The sequence below is a fragment of the Hemisphaericaspora subhashii genome (assembly GCF_019202705.1).
Source record: "Hemisphaericaspora subhashii strain CBS 10753 chromosome Unknown scaffold26, whole genome shotgun sequence".
Taxonomy (NCBI): Eukaryota; Fungi; Ascomycota; class Pichiomycetes; order Serinales; family Debaryomycetaceae; genus Hemisphaericaspora; species Hemisphaericaspora subhashii.
Window position 1 is genome coordinate 11,488 of NW_026057341.1, and position 16,638 is coordinate 28,125.

General features: G+C 34.4%; 9 protein-coding genes across 9 annotated transcripts; 4 read left to right on the forward strand and 5 right to left on the reverse strand. All coding sequences in view use genetic code 12, as the record gives it.

Moving 5' to 3' along the window:
* Positions 1–536: 536 nt before the first annotated feature.
* On the forward strand, positions 537–2,546 carry NHX1 (bifunctional K:H/Na:H antiporter; the record flags this gene model as incomplete). Its single annotated transcript, XM_049407891.1, has 1 exon — positions 537–2,546. One exon carries the CDS (start codon positions 537–539, stop codon positions 2,544–2,546), a length of 2,010 nt encoding a protein of 669 aa, XP_049262684.1.
* A 93-nt stretch (positions 2,547–2,639) lies between these two features.
* J8A68_003983 (uncharacterized protein) lies at positions 2,640–4,598 on the reverse strand (the record flags this gene model as incomplete). Its single annotated transcript, XM_049407892.1, has 1 exon — positions 2,640–4,598. One exon carries the CDS (start codon positions 4,596–4,598, stop codon positions 2,640–2,642), a length of 1,959 nt encoding a protein of 652 aa, XP_049262685.1.
* A 1,902-nt stretch (positions 4,599–6,500) lies between these two features.
* On the reverse strand, positions 6,501–7,427 carry J8A68_003984 (mitochondrial 37S ribosomal protein PET123; the record flags this gene model as incomplete). The annotated part of the gene is made up of 1 exon (XM_049407893.1): positions 6,501–7,427. The coding sequence occupies one exon, from the start codon at positions 7,425–7,427 to the stop codon at positions 6,501–6,503; it is 927 nt and encodes a 308-aa protein (XP_049262686.1).
* A 178-nt stretch (positions 7,428–7,605) lies between these two features.
* On the reverse strand, positions 7,606–9,432 carry J8A68_003985 (uncharacterized protein; the record flags this gene model as incomplete). The annotated part of the gene is made up of 1 exon (XM_049407895.1): positions 7,606–9,432. One exon carries the CDS (start codon positions 9,430–9,432, stop codon positions 7,606–7,608), a length of 1,827 nt encoding a protein of 608 aa, XP_049262687.1.
* A 294-nt stretch (positions 9,433–9,726) lies between these two features.
* J8A68_003986 (mRNA splicing protein) lies at positions 9,727–10,011 on the forward strand (the record flags this gene model as incomplete). The annotated part of the gene is made up of 1 exon (XM_049407896.1): positions 9,727–10,011. One exon carries the CDS (start codon positions 9,727–9,729, stop codon positions 10,009–10,011), a length of 285 nt encoding a protein of 94 aa, XP_049262688.1.
* A 64-nt stretch (positions 10,012–10,075) lies between these two features.
* J8A68_003987 (uncharacterized protein) lies at positions 10,076–10,441 on the reverse strand (the record flags this gene model as incomplete). The annotated part of the gene is made up of 1 exon (XM_049407897.1): positions 10,076–10,441. One exon carries the CDS (start codon positions 10,439–10,441, stop codon positions 10,076–10,078), a length of 366 nt encoding a protein of 121 aa, XP_049262689.1.
* A 284-nt stretch (positions 10,442–10,725) lies between these two features.
* RAD52 (recombinase) lies at positions 10,726–12,123 on the forward strand (the record flags this gene model as incomplete). The annotated part of the gene is made up of 1 exon (XM_049407898.1): positions 10,726–12,123. One exon carries the CDS (start codon positions 10,726–10,728, stop codon positions 12,121–12,123), a length of 1,398 nt encoding a protein of 465 aa, XP_049262690.1.
* Positions 12,124–12,455: 332 nt separating this feature from the next.
* On the forward strand, positions 12,456–13,733 carry J8A68_003989 (NEDD8-activating protein; the record flags this gene model as incomplete). The annotated part of the gene is made up of 1 exon (XM_049407899.1): positions 12,456–13,733. The coding sequence occupies one exon, from the start codon at positions 12,456–12,458 to the stop codon at positions 13,731–13,733; it is 1,278 nt and encodes a 425-aa protein (XP_049262691.1).
* Positions 13,734–13,795: 62 nt separating this feature from the next.
* Positions 13,796–15,229, reverse strand: J8A68_003990 (carboxylic ester hydrolase; the record flags this gene model as incomplete). The annotated part of the gene is made up of 1 exon (XM_049407900.1): positions 13,796–15,229. One exon carries the CDS (start codon positions 15,227–15,229, stop codon positions 13,796–13,798), a length of 1,434 nt encoding a protein of 477 aa, XP_049262692.1.
* Between the last annotated feature and the right edge of the window lie 1,409 nt (positions 15,230–16,638).

The following is a 16,638-nucleotide window of genomic DNA, read 5'->3' on the forward strand; positions in this document are numbered from 1 at the left end:
TCTTATTCAGTAGCTGTTGTGTATTTCATATTATAATTATGAATCAAAATTCAATTCAGGTCACGTGACCCAAATTTTACTCATCTTGTGTAGGGTCAGGTCATTTAGTTTACATAGAGAATTATAAAGAGTAACAAAAATAAAGTAAGGAAATGGAAAGAAAATCATCATTTTAAATAAGGATACTAAGAATGTTAAGAACAACTGTTTATGGTTTCAGTTGCTATTGAAAAATTCCTCGGTGCTTATTGTTTTTCATACATTTCACATTGTGATCAAGGAATTTTTTATATGCACGACTCTCCTTATTATCCCGCCATACAAAATAAATTTGAGACAATTTGCGATTCACAGGGAATTTAATCCTTTACGTCAACACTTTTACATAGAAGGCTATTTTTTTATTCATCGAGGATATTGTTATAGATAACTCGTATTACCAAAACGAACACAAGCTTTACTTTTCCCAATTAGAATTGTCATTAATTGTATAATTTAAGTAGTCAACCACCGAAAACCACAGCCCCCCGTTCAACATGACCAGTATAGCTCTATATGCAGCTAAACTATTAATAAAACGTGCTTTATCAGATGAACTAGACGACGAAACACCCGACCTCACTCCAGGAGATGATGAACAATTTGAAGATACCAATCCCGTTGAGAATGAAATCTTTTCTTCATGGGCACTATTTATATTATTATTATTATTAACTAGTGCATTATGGTCTTCATATTTCTTACAGCAAAGAAGAATCAAAGCTATTCATGAAACGGTATTATCCATCTTTTGTGGGATGTTTGTTGGATTGATTATTAGAATGTCTCCTGGTCATTATATCCAAGATGCGGTGAAATTTAATCCCGGATATTTCTTTAATATTTTATTACCACCAATTATTTTAAATAGTGGTTATGAATTACATCAAGCGAATTTCTTTAGGAATATTGGATCAATTTTAACATTTGCCATTCCGGGTACATTTATGTCTGCGTTAGTTGTGGGAATTATTTTGTATGTGTGGACAGCAATTGGATTTGATAATGTGAAATTAGAATTTGTTGATGCATTAGCTGTAGGAGCAACACTTTCAGCTACTGATCCAGTTACAATTTTATCAATATTTAATGCTTATAAAGTAGACCCCAAATTATATACGATTATTTTTGGAGAATCATTATTAAATGATGCAATTTCCATTGTTATGTTTGAAACTTGTCAAAAATTCCATGGTCATCCTGTACATTTTTCATCATTTTTCGAAGGTATTGGACTTTTCTTAATGTCATTTACAATTTCTACCATTATTGGGATTTTTGTTGGGATATTAGTGGCATTGATTTTAAAACATTCTCATATTAGAAGATATCCCCAAATTGAAACTTGTTTAGTTTTATTATTTGCTTATGAATCATATTTCTTCTCCAATGGGGCACATATGTCAGGAATTGTATCATTATTATTCTGTGGTATAACATTAAAACATTATGCATATTATAATATGTCAAGAAGAACTCAAATTGCCACAAAATATATCTTTCAATTATTAGCTCAATTATCAGAAAATTTCATTTTTATTTATTTGGGATTATCTTTATTTACAGAAGTTGAATTAGTTTTCAAACCTTTGTTAATTATTGTCGCATTTATATCAATTTGTGTCGCGAGATGGTCAGCCGTGTTTCCATTATCTAGATTCCTTAACTTTTTATACCGAGCTCGATTTGAAAAATTCAGCGGACAATCAATCTCATCCTCATCCACCGGCACCACCACCACCGCCACTACTGGACTTCCGGATGAAATCTCCCATTCATACCAAATGATGATCTTCTGGGCCGGATTAAGAGGAGCCGTCGGGGTGGCATTAGCAATGGGGTTCCAGGGCGAAGCCAAATGGACCTTGTTAGCCACCGTATTAGTGGTGGTTGTCCTTACAGTTATCTTATTTGGAGGTACCACGGCATCAATGTTGGAAATATTGGGGATTAAGATTGGATGTGTGGATGAGACTGGTGATTCTGATGATGAATTTGAGATTGAGGCTCCGAGATTGCCTATGCATCATTTACACGTGAGTCCGGCGCCCAGTGCAGGAGGACCACCGATGTCGTTTAGGAAGTTTAATGGAACGAAAGGGAAGGCAATACAACCAACACAACCTCAAGTACAGGCACAGGGGCAATATAAAGATGATACACCGACTATTAGGAATAGGTCTGAGAGTAGTTTGCTTGATTTCCTGGTGGGCGCCAGTGGTGATGACGATGATGATGAGGAATTTGTGAATAGTGATATTGATGATTTGATGATGAATAATCTACATAATAATGGTACTCAAGCCAGACAACAACAACATCAACCTGATGATAGTCATCGTGGAGTATTGGGGGCATTTTTGAGTGCTGAAGAACACGCGAAATGGTTTACTAGGTTTGATGAAGAGGTTTTAAAACCGGTGTTGTTGGATACTTTGCCAACTGGAAGTAATAGTAACAATAGTAATAATAGACGACATGAGGGTAGTGGTGGAAGTGTAGTATAAAAAAATCGCTTTTTTATTAAATAATAATAGTTTTATTTCAAGTTATATATTTATATAATAATAGTATACATTTTTGTCACAAATAAACACGACTTACACATGAGTCCTAATTGATTGTTGTTGTTCAGCAATGGCAATATCAATCACCCATTTCGCCAATTTATAAGTTCTCGGATTCAATACCAAATCATTCAATTTCCCATTAAATTTAACACAATTCTCATAGAATTCATGCATGGTCAAATCATGCAATATAGCAATCAAATGTCTCTTTGCAATCCTAGGATTATCCCGTTGTTGTTGGGAAAGATATACCGAAGCCGGAATATAATCAGTATAATTTGAACAGGCCCTAATTGGTCTTTCTAAAAGATTCAAAATTTCGGAAACATCATTAGCGGTGATTGTATTATTTTTATCTTCTTCAACTGAATGTTGTAAAAGATTTGAGATTGCAATTATTGCATTACCGAAATTAACGGGATTTATAACTCGGGATTCTGTGTCTCGTTTAAGGGTTGTTCTGAAGAATAATCCTAGCCAGGTTTGTAAGAATTTTTGATGATATATGTTATAGATTTGGCTTAATTTTGTATAGATTGATTTTAGTTGGGTCAAGAATTTTTGATCCTTGGTGTTGACTCCTGTGGAGAATGTTGATATGAGGGATTGTAAAGGTACAACAAGACTTTGATTTATAAATATAACAAGTGGATTTGTAGTTTTTTCTTCAATTTTTTTAGAATCTAAAGTATCACCATACAGTTTAAGTGGACTAACTGGGGATGATTTTGCGATTGGACTACTTATAAAAGAATTCCCAAAAATATCATCATCAACAACACTACCTCCCCTATTACGTCCTCTTAATCCAATATTCACATCCCCTTTAATATTAATCTGACTTTCTTTTAACGCCTTAAGGTCAGCCGCAGTACGATAATTGATTCGATCAGTAGTCTCTTTAATAATCAATGAACATTCATCAAATATTGCTGGCCAGACATATCCCTTTTTAGATCTTGCACTAAAGATTGCACTTCTTAATTTCTTACCATCTGGTTCGGTTGTGGTTGCAATGTAGGCTAATTCTTGAAATGCGGTTAATCTACTCAATTGATAATCAGGGTCGACATTACGTAATCCAGATAATAAACAATGAATTGGATCTGAACTATAGGTGCTGATTGGTTTTTTCCCATCGAGACATCCGATTGTGGCATAGACGTTAAACGCGTGGTTTATGATTTCCCAAGAAAGTAATGTGATATTTGAAAGGAATGCTAATTGGAAATATGTTGTCCAAGTGGTGTTATTCATTGGGATTTTGGTATCTAATCCGAGCAATAATATAATCAAGATATTTGCTTTATAAATCAATGGTTTGATTATCCAATAACTCGCGGGTGTTAATAATGTAATGAAAATATTTAATCCAATTGAATTCCCTAATAATTGAGGCAAATGACCAAACAAATAATTAGCTGGGTTTTTCTTGGTATGTCCATATTCAAATTGTAATCTATTTCTTTGGAATATCAATTGATGACAACTATAAAACAATCCCATAAATAAAGGATAATACCAATAAAATACCCATTGATCATTAATCAATGGATTCTTTCTATATTCTTTTGATAATAAATAATAATCAAAAGTAAACAGCAATTGGAATATAAAAACACCTGCAATTAAATAACCAGACAAAACATAATAAATTGAATTAGTTAAAAAGTTCATGGAAAACAAGGTGTAATAAATTTGTGATCCTAAAGTCTTATGAATTGTATAATCAACAGTTGAATGAGTTTTCCTGGCTTGTCTAATTAAACTAAATGCAAGAAATAAGATTGGTCCTCTAATACTTATCGTAAGCAATAAATTAAACCAGAATTGACCAAATGGTAATCTTAATATAATTGATATTAGTAAAGCAAGTAAGATATTAATATTAAGTATAAATTTCAATCGTTTGTTTAATACTTTACCAAAGATGTATTGGTAATTATTAACAACCTTCACTCCAGTCGGGGTAGTAGTACTCGTATCCATTGTTTATACTAATTGACCTTCTAACAATTGAAAAAGGGATTGGTACGTGGAAATACAAATTGAACTTAACTTTGTTTGTGTTGATGAAAAGGTTTTTAGGGTTTTCAAGAGAGGGAGATGATGATGAAAGATGATTTTTTACAACAGGAGTGTACGTGCTACCAGATGATTTTTTTTCTGTTGATGATTTGGCGGTGGGTGTTCTCACTTGGTAGCATAATTCTTTTGTCCACCCACTAACAACCCCTTGAACTCGAAGTACGAGGGATATTGCTATGTCCAGTATTATTGTCCCTTAAGCTGTATGATAAAGTCACCAATGATGCTGTTTTCTTTCTGATGCATGCAATACAGTTGAAAAAATCTTCATAAAACTCATTGGATAAGTACTAATATTACAAATAATAGCATTGGTTTTTGATTTTTGTAAGGATTTCTCTCCTCAAACATCACCTATTGAACTCCCCATCAACCTCTCACCAAATTGTACATTTATTTCTCCAAATTGTCGATATCTTCTTCACGGTTCAAATCCACCTGGAATTCTTCCCGATTTCTCGACCACCAATATTGAATTCCACAACACCTTCTCCACAAATGATCTACCGCCACTATTGAAACCCACATGAAATTCTTAATCTCATTCCTCATCCTTAATTCCAATCTAGATCAAGTCAGACCTTCATTCTTTGAAATCGATAAAAAATCCATCACACAAACTAACCATTGGTCAGATGGCTAATTCAGTATGAAAGAAGTTCTCCGATCCATGAAATCCAGTCTAACCCTCTCTAAATTTTATTGCCACTAATTATGTCTCAATCTTCAAATTGTTTTGTGGTTTTGTGGTTTTGGGTTAGTGGTTTTGAATAATAATGGGTGAAACTTTGATTTAAAAACAATGATTAATGAAATATGTAGTCGATTGAATGGTAATTAAAACATAACCTTGTATTTTCCTTTTTGTGGGAAAAGGATAAAAGATGGTTTAGGTTCAAATTTGGTTCTTGTTGAGGGAAGGAAGGTTTCATAATGAACTTCGGTTAGGTAGTAATAGAATATTGCGTTGATAAAGGGGCATTAGTAAATATTGGAATGTTGATTGTCGTTGTACGAAGTTTCAAGTTCGTTTCTGTGGTTTAATTTGTTTTCTATGGATTAATTCTCATTTCCCTCTAGCTAACTTCACTCCAAGAATACTTCTTTGAACATCCGCACATAATGAGCTTTACTTGATTGATGAGAGTAAGAAATTTTTTGATTGGAATACATTATGGAATTCGTGGATTTCTTTGTGAACAGTAAAGAAGCAAAAGAAAAGGGTAAATTAAAATTCCAAATGTTTTTCGCAATCTGGCGTCAAAATATATTGCTGCAAATTGGGGTAGTCTCATTTAGGAACAACACAAAAAAACTGCAAAAGTGAATTTAGTCGGCCAACTATTGAAAGAAAACTAATTAAGAGTAATACCTTTATAGGGTGTCTAACACAAGGAGTCTTTGACTTAAAGGGAGGTGATGAAGGAAAAGTAATCCAATGGCTGCGAGAAAGTCTGACAACTCCCCCTAAGATTGTAATTGTAGCTCTTAGTGTTTCTTGGTGTCAGATTTTAACAGATTTGCGGTGGATGGAACGAGAGAAAAACTCACTCATGACAAAATGGATCAAATTAGTACGAATCAATTTTCTCTTCGGTGCGGCCTAGTTCCGCTCTTAGTACGACAATTAGATTTCCTGCACCAATTCTTAGTACGGAGACAGAGAAGACTACAAAATCATCGATACTATGAAATATTATACTTGTTTTTTGATATTAGAATGTTCTACTATGTACAGAATGCTGTGTATATATCTACCCAACCCCAATTTACTCTTCTTTTTACTTGTAGCAACTTTCAGAATTAATTTTCTGTAGAAGAAGAAGCTTGAGCAGAAGCTTGAAGTTGAGCACGTCTTCTAAATTCTTCTCTTTCACCACTTAATACTTCTTTAACTTGTTCTAACCCTGGTTTACCATTAATTCCACCTAATACTTTATCCACAATCATTGATTCACTAGTTTCATAAACTAGAGTACTAGAAGCGCTAGGTCTAAACAATCTAGATTGAACGGTAGACACACTACTATCAAATGCTGCAACATCAACCTCAAATGCTTGATGTATAGCCTTTTCTAATTCTTCTATAGTAGTAATGAATTTACCTGAAGCATGATATAAATCCAAAATTTGTTCAGCTTGATTTTCCATACTAATCAATTCATGGGATCTTCTATTTAAATCCTTTTTAGCTTGACGAAGTTGCCTCTCTTCACGAGTTCTGGATATTTTCACCATTTTCCCCTCTAATAATTTTTCAATTGTAGGAATACTTAATTCAATATGTTCAGATTTTATTTCCTGTTTGGCTCTTTCCGCAGCTTCTAAATCATTCTTTCTTTTAGTTTCCGTCAATTCATCAATCTTCTTCAATCTTTCAGCTTCTTTCAAATATGCTTCTCTTAAAAAGTCTCGACGAATCTGATCTCTATTCATCTTCCATTTTTGATCTTCAGTTAATCCTTTATAATTCACTTTCTTTGGTTCTAAATCATCGATATTCCATTTTATTCTTTGTTCAACAGTAATAACTTGTGGTCTCTTAGGCATACGTGGAATTGGTTTCCCATTTATTTTTGGAACTGGAACCCCTTCGGCATACCCTTCTTCAATTTTTGCTAATTGTTGTTGTTCAAATCTGTTTGGTTGACGAATTGGAGTTTTGAAAATTGGACGAGGTTTTGGTAAAACACCAGATTTACCACCGTACTTCAACACGTTCTTACCCATTATTCGTTAGTTTATTAGAAGGATTTAGAAGAGTAGGTTTGATTGGTCTTTTTGATTTTGAATGGTAAACTGAAAAATTTTTTTTGCACTCTATTATTTTTTTGAACCGAAATACACGACTAAACTAAGGGCCCTATATAAACTAAAGGTAATATGGAGTAGTAGGTATGGTAGTTGACTACTTACCCCAAATATCATAAATCTTTTCCAGGACAACTTTACCGATCTTCTTATTTCCAACTTGGAACTTAAATTCCTCCATCATTAACAGTTTCTTAATATCTTCTGATGAATCTCTATGTTGTACATGATAAAATTCCAATAAACTTTTAGGAGTTGGAAATTTATTCTGAATAACAATTGCTTTCTCTAAAGAAACACCTCTAATTGACATCAACATTAATAAAAAGATTTCTTTAACTGTCATCAGAGTACTTTTCCCCATCATTTCTTGAAATATTTGAAATTGATGTACACATTCATACTTTTCATTTTTTAACTTAGTTTCAAATTTATTTCTAAATTTCAACATTAGTTGAGAATATTCATCTTGATTCTTTATATTATTTGGTTTTATCAATATCAAATTCTTTTCCTTTGTTAAATCATCAATTACTTGAGTATTTGAGGCCAAAAATGCCGTGGTTTCATTTATATCCCTAAACCTTCTCAAATATAAATTCGAATTGGTAATAGTTTGTGAAACTGCCGTTTGAATCGAATCAGCCAAATTATGTACACGATCAACCGAAGTTGCCATATCTTCAATTATATAATAACAATGTTTCATCCCCGTCTTTTTCAATCTATTCTTTTGTTCTTGAAATCTTCCATCGGTAATCGAACTGGCTAAATCATCCAATCTCTTCCGTTCACATATATAATTTAGGATTGCTTCTTTCCCAGTACGATAATTTCGGGCAATCCAAACGGCATCACCAGCAGACAAGGGGCGTACTTCACATTTTATCCCGAATGTATCTAATCGCTTTGAGAAATAGTCACGTTCTTGATGTGATCGGATTTCTCGATTATCAATAATCAAAATGATTTCATATTCTGTTCGGGACCAGATTTCATATTTGACTCCATCGAGATTTCGACTCTGCGGGTCATGGGTCATACTGGTATTTGCATTACGTGAGGATGATAGTGCTTCTTGGATGAGTTTGTTGTTGTGGGCAGGATTATGGAGAACGATTGGGGGTTTACTTAATGGAGAACTATATAATAATCCATCGTTCTGTTGTAGTATATTGGTGGTTTTTTTTGTTATTGGTGATGATTTTTCAAAACTTGATTCATATCTTATCCCATTATCAAATGAAATCTCGGCGATATTGGAGTTTCCAGCTGACAGTGACGATGACGCGTCTAGTGGTTGTTGTTGTATACCTTCAGTCGTTCTTAATTTCTCAGCTAAGATTCTTCCTTTATCAGTTAAGAAATATTGCTTTGGTACTCGACCTGAAGCTGTAACTAAATCTTGCTTTATTAACGTTTTAATTGAATTCCAAGCGGAATAATATTCACCTGCTGCAGCATTTGATGTTAATGCTTTATCACAATATGGAGTTGCAGCTGTTGCGATTTCTTCTCTAATCATTCCTCTTTGAGCTTGGGAATCAGTAAGATAGAGTGCTAAAAGGATGGCAAATCCTCCTGATCTATGTTTGGGCACATATTCTTTTGGTGCAGTTACGCGTTTTGGTTTCTTTGCTGGACGCGCATCTTTCTCATTATCATTATCATCACCAGCAAGATCAATATCTAGGACCAGACGTTTTTGCTGTTTCTTAAGATCAAGTGTATGTTTTTCAGCATCATTTAAGAATCCTCGAGGGATTTCAATACCTTGTGATTTACAATGACTTATTAATTTATTCTTTAACATTACTGCTGTTTTAACACCAACAAATTTAATCAGCTGTAAAGTTTTCATATCATTTATTAAGTTTGGATATTTACGAACTTCTACTAATGCTTTATTATATAACAAGGCCATTTTAGATCCTCTCTTCGTTGCTGTGATTGCTTCATCTTCTAACCAATCTCCAAATAGATTTCTAATATTTAATGACATCCCGTTTGCTTTGCTACATCTACCAGAAAAAGAACAAACAAAATTCAATTCATTAATTCCATATTTAATTACCCACCAGAAAAAATCATTTCTCATTTCTCATTCCATCTATTCAATCTCTTCTCAATTGCTATTTAAACATCATCTATCATCATCTTATAAAGGAGTAAGTAAGTCATAAGAGTAGTGTACATACAAATATCAACAAAACTAATAATGTCATCACATAAGTCAGCAACAACAACAGCAACTAAAAAATCAAATCTTCCTCCAATCAACCTTATATTCAAATATTTACAAGAACAATCATTAGTTACAATTTGGTTATATGAACAAACACAATCAAGAATTCAAGGTAAAATAAGAGGATTTGATGAATTCATGAATATAGTCATTGAAGATGCTGTAGAATTACATACTCAACTGGGTAAGAAAGATGAATTAGGAATGATATTATTGAAGGGGGATAATATTACATTGATATCAAGTTTGGATATATAGAATAGAATATACCTATAATTAATACATAATGGTTACATGATGGGTTACATAATGGGTACATAGGCTATAGCAAAAACTTCACTCGTTTCCTAGAAGGGGTTGTGTTAGCATCATTAGTTCCTGAAGGAGTGGGAGATGGAGTACGTTCAAGAGATCCAGATCTCCTTCTTGTCTTGTATCTCAATTCTCGTTGTTCTTTTAAAACCAAATCATTATACTTAGTAACTTGATCTTCTCTTATACCTGATATATACTGCTTCTTTGTAGGGGATTTGATTTTAACTATAGCAAGATTGATCGCTTGTAGAGCTTCTAACGGAAGTGTGATTGTGACTATGAATGTACGACCTTGGGGATTATGTCGTATTTTAACTATTGGCTTGCTAGTAAGACCTTCTACGGTCTCTTCTTCTTCCTTTACAGTATTCATATGGTCTTTCTAATAGCCAACAGTGTTCTTTTCATATCCCTTGCCTTGGGGTCAAACCTCTCTTGGTGTAAAAGAAAGTAATCAGATAATAGTAATTTTACGCGCGTTTTACATGTAAATCGCGTTAATTTTTTTTTAACTTTTATTCTTTACAACTTTATATTTCATTCTTTCCATTCAACCCATTTGTCAACAATAGCAAATAAGAAGTAATCAATATGGATCAATCAAATAGACCAAATGGAGGAGGTCAATCAAGATTCCCCCCTCCCCAATTTTCACGCATGCCACCAACCGCAACCAAACCCCAACCAAGACCATTCAATCCAGTATCATATACCAAAGAAGAAGAACAACAAATCCAATCCAAATTAGACAAAGTCTTAGGACCAGAATATGTCAGTTTTCGCCCAGGTGGAGGCGGGACCCGTGTCTCCTATATCGAAGGATGGAAAGCCCTAAACCTCGCCAATGAGATATTTGGATTCAATGGTTGGAATTCAGAATTGATGAATACGACAGTTGATTATTTGGATATTGATCCAAGAACTGGGAGATGTTCATTGGGATTAACTATTCACGTGAGAGTAACTCTTAAGGATGGGACATATCATGAAGATTATGGATATGGATTTATAGAGAATGCAAAGAGTAAAGCAATGGCATTTGAGAAATGTAAGAAAGAAGCAGTTACTGATGGATTGAAGAGATGTTTGAGATGTTTTGGAAATGTGTTGGGGAATTGTTTGTATGATAAACTGTTTGTGGCGAGGATTCAGAAGACCAAAGTTGTGAAACCTGAGTATGAGGATGAGAATTTTCATCGTGATCCATTGTTGGTTGAGAGAGATCGAAAAAGACAAATTATTGAACAGAATCATATGGAGGAGATGAGGAAAGAGAAGGAGAATGAACAGAGGGGGCAACAACAACAAGAGCAACCGCAGCAACAACCGCAACAGCAACAGCCGCAACCGCAGACGCGGCCGCAACAACAGGAACAACCGTTGCAGAATGTTCAACTTCAACCACCTCCGTCTGCAACTAACCCCGTAAATAATAATTTCGTCACTCCAAAACTGCCATCGAAAATTGTCCACATCGCAACAAAACAGGAAAGAGAAGCATTTGATGATTCCTTCTTATTCAGTGATGATATAGCAGAAGAGGATCTACTCACCGCAGAACCAGAGACAGAACGAGAAGCCTCAACTGATATCGACGCACCTGGTACATCAACTGAGATATCCAGCTATAATAACAGCAATATAGCTCCACCTATAAATGCTCCAGCAGTATTTGTGAGTGCAAAGGGTGCAAATATATTACAACAAAGTCCAGATAATATCCCGCCCACGGCTGAATTTGATGTGAAATTCGTATCTCCAAATATTCGTCGTACTGTTGATCCAACCAAATCTGCTCCTATAAAGAGAAGTGATATAAGTGTGAATAGTGCTCCAAGCGGTGGTAGCAGCAGTAGTAATCTAGGTAATAATAATCGGGTGAACTTGAGTGGTGGTAGTAGTGTGAATCCATTGCATAATTCACCTACTCCTGGTAGTATAGGAATGATGAATAAATTGGGAAAAAGAGTTGGTATGCCTCCTCAGACTAGAAGCTCTATTAAGAGACCACATTTGGACGAAGCTCCAAATGGTGGATCTTCTAATGGTAGTTAGCATTTGTATATATTTATAATTAGATGGTGCTATGTATGAATCGTGGTACTAATTAAATGTTTCGCAATCAATAAATTATTAGATGTAAATTTCTACGCGACTCTAAATAAACCCCAATGGAAAAAAAAAAAGAAATCAAATTAGAAACAGCAATTCAATTTTGGAAGTTTACGAGATTGATTATTTCATTCATTTCATTCATTCTTTAGATTACTTGTCGTAGTCATTCAACATATAATTACTGTATATTACTAGATACCGTCTATCCTTAAGAACCACACACTGACAACAATAACACATAACTAGAGGAACACCATATAAAACAATAAAGCATGACACGTGACATATCTTCCGTATTACCCCTTATAAACACCATTGGTCCATATAATGAAGTACCTGAAGAATACAACTCACAAGATTCAATCACTACATTAACAACAAGTAAAATATTAGTCATAGGCGCTGGCGGACTAGGATGTGAGATCCTTAAAAACTTAGCCTTAACTGGATTCAAAGATATACACGTCATAGATATGGATACAATTGATTTATCCAATTTAAATCGACAATTCTTATTTCGATCTCAAGATATTGGCAAAAGTAAGGCAGAAACAGCTGCTAAATTCGTGATGGAAAGAATAGATGATCCTGATTTGAAAATCACCCCATATTTCGGCAAGATTCAAGATAAGCCGGCTGAATATTATCGTCAATTTCAAATAGTCATAAGTGGATTAGATTCAATAGAAGCAAGACGTTGGATAAATGCAACCTTGATATCTTTGGTAGATGATGAAACTTTGATTCCACTTATAGATGGAGGGACTGAAGGTTTTAGAGGTCAATCTAGGGTTATCATCCCCACGATTACTTCGTGTTTTGAATGTTCTTTGGATTTATTATCACCAAAAGTGACATATCCTGTATGTACAATTGCCAATACTCCTAGATTACCTGAACATTGTATAGAATGGGCTAGTCAATTACAATGGACGAAAACTTTCCCCAACAAGAAGTTCGACGCTGATGATCCAGAACAAGTTGAATGGATGTATCAAACTGCATTGAATCGAGCTAAAGAATTTGATATTTGTGGAGTGACAAAACTGTTGACATTAGGAGTGGTGAAGAACATTATCCCGGCTATTGCATCTACGAATGCAATTATTGCTGCTAGTTGTTGTAATGAAGCATTTAAATTTGTAACTAGTACAAATCCAATCTTGAATAATTATATGATGTATTCAGGTGATGATTCAATTTTCACATATACATATTCATATACTAAAAAACCTAATTGTCCAGTTTGTGGGAATTTAGCGAAGTATATTCAAGCTCAGAATTGGTGGACTTTACAACAGTTTATTGAAGAGATTAGTAATAAACAAGAAATTCAAATGACTAGACCATCTTTAACGGCTGCTGATAAATATTTATATTTAACTAGTCCACCAGAATTGGAGAAATTGACAAAGGGAAATTTATCAAAGAAATTACAAGATTTAATAAGTTCAGGTGAAGAAATTGTTATAACTGATCCAAATTTACCGATTTCTATGAGATTAATTGTACAATTACTGGGATCTTCTTTTGATCCCGAATTCAATTAGATATATAAATATACGTATACATAAAAATAACTTTTTGTAAAAATGAATAAATAAATCAAGCATTAATCTTCTTTTCCTATATTTTCCTTCCCCATTTCCCTCATCTCTTCAATCAACATCAGATTAAATTTCCCAATATTATCAAGATATATATGATGTCCACTATCATTAATCTCCTTCACATCACTTCTCACCTCCCCATTTATATTATTAATTATATTACTACACAACTCTCCACCCTTCTTATCCATCCAATCTTCCTTCCCATACCACCACGACAACTTACATTTCAACTTATGTACCCCTCTCTCAATCAATGGATGTCTCGCATCCGCCCCGGGAGCCAATAAATAATTCAACATATATTCCCCCGATCCAGGTGCTTGAAAAATCCCATAGGCATATTTATGCAACAATTCCCCTTCTCTTCTAGTCAATTTCGCAAACCGTCTCGAAGACCATCCACTTGTGATTTTTGACCCCAATGGACCCGTATTCCTGACTAATGCGAATGGAGATATATTTTGTTCCCATAATTTAGCGAAATATGTAGGGACATATACTGATTTTCGATGTTTGATAATGGCCCCGGGGGAGACCATTAATAATTTCTGACAAAAATATGGATCTCGTTTGATTCCATAGGTGGCCATAAGATATGCACCCATAGAATGGGCCATGATTAAGATTTTATCTTTTTTGAGATCGAGTTTTCTGGCACGTAGCCAAGCTTGAAAAGAATCATGAAACCAATCTTCTACTTGATCCAAGTTTTTGCTATTGAATTTGGGTCTTGAACTACATCCATATCCAAGTAGGTCGATTGCATGAATGGTCCAATTCTTCTCCGTGGCAATTTGTTCGAAATTCTTGAGGAAAAACCCAAGTCCTCCTCCGTATCCATGTATCATTATCAAATGATTCATATTTGGGTCTTGTTCACACGCTTCAATAGAAGCATTGGGATATATCACAAATTCATTTATGTAATTCCCTGAGGAGTCGACTTTTGTTTGTAGGACTTTGGCAATACGACCTTTAGCATCGGCTTCGGGATAGAAGGGTAATAATGATAATAAATCATGTTGGAATTTTAGACGTTCATGACGACGAGTATAGTGTGAGATTGATTCCTTGAAGGAGAGGGGGAAGTTGTTTTTGAAGATTTTGTGTAGTGGGACTGAGGTGGGATGAGTGGATCTACGATATGCTGATACTGATGTGTTTGTGCTTGTTGTGTTTGTTTCGATGCTGGGATCAGAGAGTGCTGTGGAATCATCAGTGACGGATGTGAGTGCAGCGGTTGCTTCTTTTGCGTCTGGTGTAGCTGTTGTAGCCAAACCTTTGTTTTGATATGCTTGGTGAGTATTGGTAGTTGAAATAGCGTCATTCTTTCTTTTGAATAAGTTCGTGAAGTTGAATAGACTCGAGATATTAATACTTGAAGAATCTAATTGAATAGCAGATGAAGAAATAAATCGTCTTGTTCCTATCATGTTGATGCTGTATATCCCTCAAACAAATGAAGCTCCTGCTATGGCTCTAAGTCATTTAACAAGAGATAGAATGATCTCGTTTAAGCAAATAGGCTTTGGCTAGATTGGCACTCAGATAAAGAGAAATGTCATCTGAAGAAACACGTGATAAAATTTATTGGAAATTCTTTCTCTGTCCAATGATCTTTGAGCGTTTTTTTGGTAAGTGCACACAACTCATATATGTACACGTGAAACTACATATAACACTGTTTCAGCCAATCAACGAGAAATGCAACATAGTATAAGATACATTAAGATACCCATAAATCCAATGAGTGTGTTTTCTCGGGTAAAAGTAGATGCAATAGAGTGATTTGGAGATACATGTAAAAAAAGTTGAAGAGTGATGAGTTTAGCGGGGCAGATCATGCCCCATTTGTTTTTCTAAGCCTCCAGAGTATGTCAATTTCTAAGTGTGAGGTTAGAATCTCAGTTTAATTGATAAAGAAGGGTTTGGTGAAAATATAAGCAATCATGAGGATTCAGCATGACTTATCATCCCATTTGATATGTGCTTCACTTGATTTATCCATCTAAGTCACTTTTCAATTGTTCATACTATCTTCACCAATCTTCATTCTCAAGAATAAATATGGATTTCGAGTATAATTGTATACAATGGAGTTACAGACCGTTTTAGACTATGGTCCTATCTGGTAGTAGAATCTCTCTCCTAGTACTCTATTCTAGTGAAAATCCAGGAATGGGAAAGTTGCATTGAATTAAGGATATCCTCAAGCTCGATGTTTATCGTATGCAAAAATAGCTTGGTCCAATAATATTGATACGGGTCCAAAGTTTGGAAGATGAATTGCGAATAGTAGAGAAATCATCAAAAGTTAGACTGGCAACACACTTGTCCTATTATGCTTTCTTACCAGTGAGTCACTTTTCAATAATATTTCGTTTTTCGACAAAAGTACACTTCCTCGAGTAAAACATCTATCAGTAAAATCCCGAATTCAGTTCTTTATATTTCACAAGGATGACTATTATCCAATAACAAAAATATCATCATCCATTTATTACTTAGAAATATCCATGAAACCTGCAGAGCCAAGAAATAGTTTATGAATTTCTCAACCGTTCGCTTATTGTATAAAATTTTTCTTGATTTGAAAATTTGTACCTTAATTACGTCGATTATAATTAGAAAATTCTTCAAATAAGCCCCTTCATTTGGTGGTGATCGACTGGTTATGTCAATCTCGATATCGTCTAAGATCATGATGATTTTTTGTTCATTATATATAACCTCATAACTTTTGTAAAGAACTGAAATCACAATTAGCCACGGCTGACCATAAAAATATTAAGCGTCTGCTCGCCAATAATTCCTCTTTCAATGTTAAAATGGTTAAAAAAAT